Genomic DNA, 9,737 nt, shown 5'->3' with positions numbered 1-9,737 from the left:
GGGGGGGGGGGGGGGGGGGGGAAGAGGACTTTTGCTAAATTGACCACTTATAAAATGAAGAGTTACTTCGGGAATTTTACGCCTCTATATCGAGATTTCAGGGACTTTTCTTGTATAACTGGAAATTAGTAAATTTTCTAATTATTTTGATAATTTTTCTGGAGTTCCTACTTCTGAAGTCCCTTTTTCTGTAGTCCCTATTTCTAGAGTCCCTATTTCTGGAGTCCCTTTTTCTGTAGTCGCTATTTCTGGAGTCCCTTTTTCTGGAGTCCCTTTTTCTGTAGTCCCTTTTTCTGTAGTCCCTATTTCTGGAGTCCCTTTTTCTGGAGTCCCTTTTTCTGAAGTCCTTTTTTTGGAGTCCCAATTTCTGGAGTCCCTTTTTCTGGAGTCCCTTTTTCTGGAGTCCCTTTTTCTGGAGTCCCTTTTTCTGGAGTCCCTTTTTCTGTAGTCCCTTTTTCTGTAGTCCCTATTTCTGGAGTACCTCTTTCTGGAGTCCCTTTCTCTGGAGTCCCTTTTTCTAGAGTCCCTTTTTCTGGATCCCTTTTTCTCAAGTTCCTTTTTCTGAAGTCCCTTTTTCTGGAGTAAACCACTTTTTTATTAAAATCACAGTTTTAAAGAGACTGTATGCGTACTTTCAAGTGGAAGGATGGCAATGTCCGATTAACAACAGTACCCTTAAAACCTTTTTCTGATCATCAATATGAAATAGATTTTTATATTTTCAGTCGCAGTTTCTCTGTCAAATTGACTTGCGCATTTTTTGCTTACAAGAAACAACAGAGAAACACACAGAATTCTACTTTTTCTTCCACATTTTTGATAAGGAGCCCGCTAATTAATAATTATGATATTTTTGAGGAAGCGTTAATATTTCGTAATTTTTCTAAATATTTTTCTTATTTAGGTAAATACGCAATGCGGGACCTGGTTCAGAAGCTACCCTCAGGGAATCCCCAGCGCGATGTTGGTACTTCTGATGATACTATTGCAGCTGTTCTTGCTACTCTCAACGAGGTTATCAAGAAGCATCCAGAGTTCTCCAGGTTCACCCATTGTTTCTTTAACATATTTACCAGGGCTTAGGATCCATTTTAATTTTGCTTGATTAATGTTAACCCTGTAAAAAGATGGATTTTTTAAGATGAAATTTGATAGACCATGGCTAGAGATCATAAGTGAAATCTGAAGATTGTTTTTATTTGTTGTTTTAGAGGAAAACAGTTTATTGTTGTTGTTAATTTTGCAGAGTGCAATTCATAATTTAATTCATTATTTTTTTAAATTATAAAATAACGTTTTGCTTCTACTTTTTATTGAGATACAAATTACACAATTTCTAAGTATGACAAGTTATTATTTGTTCAGTATTGATTCCACTTTGAAAACCATTTGATGCTATTTTTCTATAAAGATTGAACTAAAATTACATCTTAAATTGTATTCAGATCTTTAATGGAGGCTGGTGGTGTTGACAGATTAATGAATATAACGCGGCAGCGCGCCAAGTATTCTAGCAGGGTTGTCAAGTTCGCCAGCCAGGTTCTATTTTCCATGTGGCAGCATCAGGAGCTCAGGGAGGTCTACAAGAAGTCCGGCTGGAAGGAGACAGACTTCGTCACTAAAACCGTTGCTGCACGGAACGCCCGACCAAACAGTCCAACGCACTTAAACTCTACGTTGAACCGACCAATGGCCAGCCAGGGCGGGACTAGATACGAGGATAGAACTATGGTGAGGGCGGGGCACCACGCCCAGACACAACAATATCAGGTAGAAGGGACACATAATTTATTATATCTCTTTTTAATTATTTTGCCGTATAATTCATCTATAAAATAATCTTAACAAACTCTTAACTAAGTTTTATATTTTTTTTAATTGAACAGTTATCAGAGGAAAAATGTTTTAAAATTATGTCCTGTGTGTCCGTACACTTAATTTCAAGTGACTAGATCCATTAATAGAGTGGCATGTCAGATTGACAACGGTATCCTTAATAGCTTTTTCAGATCAAGATATCCGTAAACTTTCTACTGAAAATTGATTATTTTCATCTTCGGTTTCTGTATAAAATGACTTGTATTTCTACTTCTGAACCTATTAGATTTAAACACTTTTAAAGCAAGAGAAACGACGATATATTCCACATTTTTGATCAGATAAAGATATAACGGGTACTGATGTGAATGGAAGGTGTGCCTTTGCATAGTTTACATGGATAATTTGTTCAGGGGGAGAATGTCCCTCTGGAGAACTTGTCTCTTTACGGCGGAGCCGGAGCACCTGTCGGAGCCGGAGGGCGGATGTATCCCCAAGGAACTCATATGGTAATTTTTTAGGAATTTTTGAATCTCCGCTTTTTGAAACTAACTCTACAGGGCCGAGGATCTACTTACCGTGAAACCTTTAATAACGAATACATCGAAAGAATTTATCAAATGTCGTCTTGAAAATTTTTCAATGAGTTTTATACTATGTTAAGAAAATATCAGTATTTGCGAAAATAAATAAATAGCCATGAATATGCGGGAACAGTTTTAAAGAGTTCCATATAATCATTTAATTAAAAAAACGAAATATCTGCAACATTCCATTATCAGATAGTGAAGAATACGACATTTGATGTATGTATTCGTTATTAAGGGTTTCACTGAAGTTTTATCCGCCTCAATTCTAAAAATTATTTTCATGAAAAAAAGTTTCTACGTAAAAAAAGATAAAATTTTCGGTTTTTTGTTTTCTTTCCTTTTTATTTATAAATTTACTCACTTATACTAAGTCTTTATTCAGTTTTTCAACTATTAAATTCGGGAAAAAATTCTATTTTTAATTTGCTTTATTTTTAAAGAACTAAATTAGGAAATATTACATCTTTTATATTGAAAAAATCCCTTGGGTTGATTTTCTAATTAAGCCTCCCAATGAATCTTGTGTATTTAATTATTTTAAAAAAGATTATTTGAATAAATAACTCGATTTATTAATTATTAACAAAAATATTTTTCCATCCAGCCCCCTGAGCACCAATACTAACCAGAAAGTAAGCGTGTTATAATTAAGTTTTTAAGGGTATATATTTTTAAATAAAAATATGAACTATACATTTCATTGAAGAATTTTAAATGACTCTTTATTTTACAATATTCATAAGAGAGATATCGTCGTTTTATACATTTTTAAAATGTAACTTTTACAGGGAAAAATTGAAATGAAAATAATCAATTTTTAACAAAAATCTTGCTCATCCTTGCTCATGCAAAGGTTTAAAAAGTGTCGATGTGAATCGTATATGGTTAGTTTAAATGTAGAGGATCATTTGAAATTACATCTTGGGGGGGATAGTTTTTACCAGAAAATATATACCCTTGTATATTTATTTTTGCATGTTTCTATTTATTTTTTCTAAAATGTTTCAGCTTCGAAACCCAGAACAGTATCAGAGAATAAACTTTAATAAATAATGAGTTTCTTTTCTTATTTTTCTTTTCCTTCTTGTAGGTTTACTTTTCCACTTCAGCTTGCTAGAAACAGTTTCAAAATATTGTTTAATCTAGAAAATGATTAGTTGGATCGAGTTTAGCCTAATTGTAATGTGATTATTATTTTTTATCTTTTTTTCGAAACAGTATTTTCAGCATAAAGTGGAAAAATGTCGTCTTTGTTTAAGATTTTAAGATGTTTTTAGGTCAAAACATTTGATTTGTTTATCTCGGGATTAATCTGAAATTTAAAGTTGTCACAGTGGAACTCAAGATCAAGTGTTGTAGATTAACGTAATTTTACACAAAAAGTTTTAACTATACTCTAGAGCTTATTTAAGTAGTTGTACCATTTACAAACTACTTAATCCTTCGCCACAGTTTAGATTTAAAGTCTGTGCTAATATTCCGACTTCAACCTGTTATCACTGTACAGAGGTATGGAGCATTTTCATTTTTACACAAATCTAAAATTTAATTGGGAAAATTTGATATTTCATCTATGCCCTAACGTCGCCATATTTTAAAAAAATGTTTTTATTTTCAAGGATCGGACACTTAAAAAAAAATAATATTGAAAGGACGAGGATTTCGATGTGGTTCGGACGAGAAAATAATGAGAATGTGGTTCGGACTACAGATTGATGTGGTTGGCTTTCCTCCCCTCATTCACCCACTCATCTCCTTTTATTAAAATCTGGGAATCCTAATCAGTTGTTCCTTACTTCTCTTAAACTTATCTGTGTTATCTGTGATGGTTATATCCTGTTGTAAACTTTCCAAAATTTGTATTCCTGACCTACCCTAGCTTATCTAAATTATCTGTGATTCCTGACCTACCCTAGCTTATCTAAATTATCTGTGATTCCTGACATAAACTAACCTTTCTTTATTCCTAACCTATCTGTATATTATTTGATTCCTTAAGCATATCTGTACTAACTGTGATTCTGGGGTCCAGATTTAATGGTTCTTACCCTATCTAACCTATCTCTGTGTTCAGGTCCGACCCGGAGAACCTGTGTACGCCCAAGTGAACCGTGATAAGAAGCGAACTAGCCGGGGTCCTGGGGATCAGGAGAATTCAGATTATTCTGATAGACATTGGGGAACTCAGGAGACAGCTAGACAGGTTCAACACAATAACGGAGCAGCACAACCACCAGCTGGGGATTCATGGGTCTAGCATCATCCACAAACTTCCGTTCAAGAACGTTAATCTAGCGGATTCCGTTTAAGAACGTAGATTCTTGGGGCTACGTTCAAGAACGTAGATACTCCATGCTACGTTCAAGAATGTAGACTCTCTGCTTCGTTAAAGAACGCATGGCCCTTGGTTTATTACTCCAAACGGTTACTTATCTTGAGATTTAAAATGTTTTCGTTGCAGAACGTTATAAACGAAAACCAACGAAGTGAAATTATTTAGGGACCCTCCAGTGTTAAGTACCAATATCAGGGCCATACAGTTATCTTAATATTTTCTATCTATGTCATGTAAACTGCAAATTTTTATATATAGTACTGAATAATCTCTTCCTTTCTCTTCAGCTAAAAACAAATCCAAATATCAGTATTTGCGAAAATAAATAAATAGCCATGAATATGCGGGAACAGTTTTAAAGAGTTCCATATAATCATTTAATTAAAAAAACTAAATATCTGTAACATTCCATTATCAGACAGTGAAGAATACGACATTTTATGAATTCTTTCGATGTATTCTTTATTAAGGGTTTCACTTGTGAATTACATATCCTTTTCCCTTTTCTAAAAATCCACCCCCCTCCATTATTGTCTCATGTAAATATATCAATCGTTTTTTATACTGTTTAAAATTTTTACCTTTTCGTTGTTTTTATATATTTCCGATCTTCCGATCTTCACGTGTTTAATACTATGACTGACACGTGATATACGAATATTGTGAGTTCGAGTACATAAAGTAACCAAGTACTTCTGTGTTTTTAAAGAACAAGTACATTTACGCACTTATTTGTTTGGTTACATGAAGTTCATGTGAATTTTAGTACCAAGTACACCCTGCTTGTAAAATCGAGTACAAAGTACCTATTACTCACTTAACTGCTATATGTTCCAACTTCAATTGTTAATTAATATTTAGATTTTGAAGAGAGCGCGGTTAGCGGTCAAAAAATAAACATGATTATTATTAAAAACAATTTTATTCAGCTAAGAGAAAGTTTAAAATCTCTTGTTCGCAAAATTTTTGATGTTCCATATTTTGGAATAATTAGTTAATGTTTGTCGGAAATATTTTAATTGAATTTGTTATGTATTTTATAATGTTGGTTAAGGCTCACATGTCAAATCTATGAGTTTGTGCAAGAGGGTGTCCTATTCAAGTCGAGAATTAAAGGAACCGTACATGGTATTTACAGCAGTATCCTTTAAAGCGTTGTCTGATCATGGCTGAATTATATATCAATGTTTTTGTTTCTTAAAACTGACTTTTTTGCATTTGCAATCTCACTAGTTTTAAGAAATATACGGCGTTAGCCTTAACATTATGAATCGTATAATTCAGGTATTACCAAGGTTATGCAAGGATAGTTATTTCAAAGGTGTACGCATCTTTTGTACTGCAGTGTACTGTCTCTGGGCGGGAATGTAAACACAAGACGGATGTCGAAGCCCGACATGGGATTCATCTTTCAGACACAAAACCAAAGAAATATTTTGGTCATAGGAAACTAATTTGTGAATTATCAAAATTTAATGGTTTTAACCTCCTCGGATACTATTAACACTGATGCATCTATTCTTGTTTACAAATTCCGCCCAGAGAGAACTGGTTTCATTATGTACGCAGAGTATAAGCAACTACAATTAACTTTCCTTGCATTATAACCTTGGGTATTAGCATCTTTGAATTGAGGGTTACTTAACATTGAGCTTCAAGTCCCATTCAGAGTCAAATGAAAAGTCGTCTTTATTTCCGATGGTTAATGAATTTAATTCTTATGTGTTACGTATTGCGTATTATTGAAGCTTGCGATAAAATTTTAAATTGCTTGAGGAGGGAGGGAGGGGGCAAGAGCTCAGCAATATCATGTTCGAACCCAGGTATACTTAGCAGAACCCAGCGGCATCCTTTTCGAAGCCAGCAAAAGACTGATAAAAAACTTATATTGACTTTAAAAAGAAAAACATTCAAAAAAGGAGAAGGTTTGGTAACATACATACACAAATCATTTATAATTCATAAATATCATAATCATATACTTTCTACGCTTTTTTGATTTATAGCGTAAGGTTTGAATGATAAATAATAAATTGCAATTTATACATTTATGCAATATTTTACTTATCACCGATTCATCACTGCGAACATTCCTTCCCAAGTATAGGAAGACACTTTTTTACACTTAGAGTTTTTAACCATTGCTTTTTATCTTTAAGCTGAGAAGAGTATTCAAATAAAAGTTTTTGGTGAACATTCTTTTGTCAGGATTCCGCTGGGTTGGGGCAGGCTTCTGCTAACTATACCTGGGTTCGAACAGGAATTAGCTAGGCTCATGACTGCATGCCCCNAAGAGAACATGTTCACAATTAATTTAGAAGATGGGCGCGAAGCGCCCTCTAAGGCTAGTAATATAAACTTGTTTAAAACTAATTTGTCTAATATTAATTTGGATTAATTGTATAGTCTTGCAGTTGCTGATGACGCTTTTATAGTTTTTGGGATTAATTCGATACAGTTTTTAACTACATTTTCCTTTCATCACAAAAAAAATTTCACAAAAATATTCATAAACTTTAGCCTTTTCTGACTAAAGGTTTTCTTGCTTCTAGACGAACTAAGTTTAAATTGCTTTTATTTTAAAAAGAAAATTCGTTTGTTAAAAACTTAAATGCATATAAACAGTTTCGTATATAAACAGTATCGCAAATAAATAGTATTGTATGAAAAAGTATTATTCTGAAAAAAAAAACAGTTCAAAACATGATCCTAAATCAATTTTTAAATGAAGCTATTAACAGAAGAGTCTAAAAACAGTTCAAACGATAGTATTCTTTTGAAAAATACAAAAATCTCAAATCCAACGGAAATGGCTAAGAGCTTCAATGATTTTTTTTTATTATTGATGGGAATATCATTAGTTTAATTTCTACAGATTTCCTTTACGTATATGTCTGAATGTTTTCAACCAAAACCAATAAATAATTTAAAAAGTTACAACAGAAGATTAATGGTAAAATGTTGGATTAGCGCTAATCATTGTTTTTAATTGATACTGTTTCTGGTGAAAGTAACAGTGATTTTTCGCCAGTGGATCACTTCAACGTTTCTGAGCTAACTTGAATAACAAATTTCATTACAAATTTTGTGTGAAAGGTTTAGTAATTACAGAATGGGTTACAATGAAATTGATTAAAATTAAAGCGGAATTGTAATGAAATTTCCCACTGCAGCCAAACAAGTAAAAAAATTTATCAAACCTTTTGTAAATTTCCATCTACTATGCTATTCAAAATATATTTAAATTTCCATCTACTATGCTATTCAAAATATATTTAAATTTCCATCTACTATGCTATTCAAAATATATTTAAATTTGTTTCGACTATTGGTATCATAGATTAATTAATTATGTTCACCCCGAGGCAGCAGCCCAAAGGTGTTGTGTGTAGTCAAAGTAGAACAGGCTCTATCTTGTTTCTACGACTACACGCAACTCCTTTGGGTTGCTGCATCAAGGTTATTGAGGAACACCCTGTAAACTAGTATTGATGAACACCCTGTATACTAGAGATGTCAACGTTTTGATTTTTCTAGATTTTAGCTTTCGTTGCGATAGAGTTCATTAAAAGTATAAACGTTTGAAACGTTACGTTGCACATTATAAAATTTTATGGCATAGAGTAAAGCTCCGTTATGCTTTAGCATTTCCCTTTTTAAAAAACTTTCCCAAGGTTGCGTTAAAGCTTATGTAATATAACCACAATTTTTTAATGTTCCACTTTCATGCAAGGTAAATATTTGCAGAGACCTTACGTTCCATTTTCACTTAGTTTAAGATCTAAAATATGACAAACGTTTTGCTTTAATAAAACGTCAATTGGGGCATAGTTCTGTACGTTACAATGCATTTCAGTGCAAAAAATATTTTTTTGTTAATGTTACGTTTATCTTGACGTTTCCAATAAAAACTCTTTTAATTACGTTTAGAAATTTTAAAATGCGCCTTTTCTTGCGTTACGATTCATCGAAACGTTATTGTGAAAACTTTTTTGTTACACTTTTTTACAACTGACAATCAAAACTGTTTATTTGTTTCGTTTTTTAAAAAGATTTGAAAAAATGTTCTATACGTTGCGTTGTATTAAAATGTTCAAGCCTTAATGTTTCTTACGTTACACTTTATTAAAATGATATTGTTTCTAAATGAAAGCATTGCAAGATTTTTTTTGTGATAATTACATTTTTTTACTCGCCCTGTATGTTGCTTTTTTATTGTTAACCTTTATAGAGATTGTGCAGAAGAATTTGCATTATGCAATATAAAGATGTTACAATATTATTTTTTTAACGATTTTTAAAATTTGTAAATGAAAGTTTTTACCATTAGACTTTTAACTCAAAGTGTGTCTAAAGGGACTAGAGACGTAATTTCAAGTGACCTTCCATTTATGGAGTGCATGTCCAGTAAGGGTGATAAATATTGGAATAGACCCAACCGCCCACCGGAAGTCCTTGCGTTTTCACTTTAAAAAAATATTGCAATCAAAAAAAATTTCAAAATTGTCCATAGGGGATCGATTTGACGAATTAATATCGGAGAATTCACCTTAACGCCACAAAAAAAAATTTTTTATTTTTTATTTTTATGTTATACATTATTTTCTTGGAAATTCAGTTCTGAATTCAAATCTGAAAAGCGTTAAAAAAATTGAAAATTGAGTGAGTTAGAGCTAAAAAACTCATTAAAAACATTAAAAGTTAAAAAACAGGAATTTAGTACCGTTATTTGGCCAANTGAACACCCTGTATACTAGTATTGATGAACACCCTGTATACTAGTATTGATGAACACCCTGTATACTAGTATTGATGAACACCCTGTATACTAGTATTGATGAACACCCTGTATACTAGTATTGATGAACACCCTGTATACTAGTATTGATGAACACCCTGTATACTAGTATTGATGAACACCCTGTATACTAGTATTGATGAACACCCTGTATACTAGTATTGATGAACACCCTGTATACTAGTATTGATGAACA

The 9,737-nt window shown here is 32.6% G+C and overlaps 1 protein-coding gene across 1 annotated transcript in view; it reads left to right on the top strand.

The window, feature by feature from the left end:
• Positions 1-5,045, top strand: part of LOC111700344 (armadillo repeat protein deleted in velo-cardio-facial syndrome) — a 52,155-nt gene extending 47,110 nt beyond the window's left edge. Inside the window, exons 16-19 of the mRNA XM_023471221.1 lie at positions 905-1,043; positions 1,446-1,770; positions 2,232-2,327; positions 4,483-5,045. Coding sequence (XP_023326989.1) covers positions 905-1,043; positions 1,446-1,770; positions 2,232-2,327; positions 4,483-4,665 — 743 coding nt within the window. The 3' untranslated portion in view covers positions 4,666-5,045. The remainder of the gene's footprint in view (positions 1-904; positions 1,044-1,445; positions 1,771-2,231; positions 2,328-4,482) is intronic.
• The last annotated feature ends 4,692 nt before the right edge of the window (positions 5,046-9,737 follow it).

The sequence above is a fragment of the Eurytemora carolleeae genome, unplaced genomic scaffold, assembly GCF_000591075.1.
Source record: "Eurytemora carolleeae unplaced genomic scaffold, Eaff_2.0 scaffold311, whole genome shotgun sequence".
In the NCBI taxonomy this organism is placed as follows: Eukaryota; Metazoa; Arthropoda; class Copepoda; order Calanoida; family Temoridae; genus Eurytemora; species Eurytemora carolleeae.
This window is presented reverse-complemented; position numbering and strand designations above follow the sequence as displayed.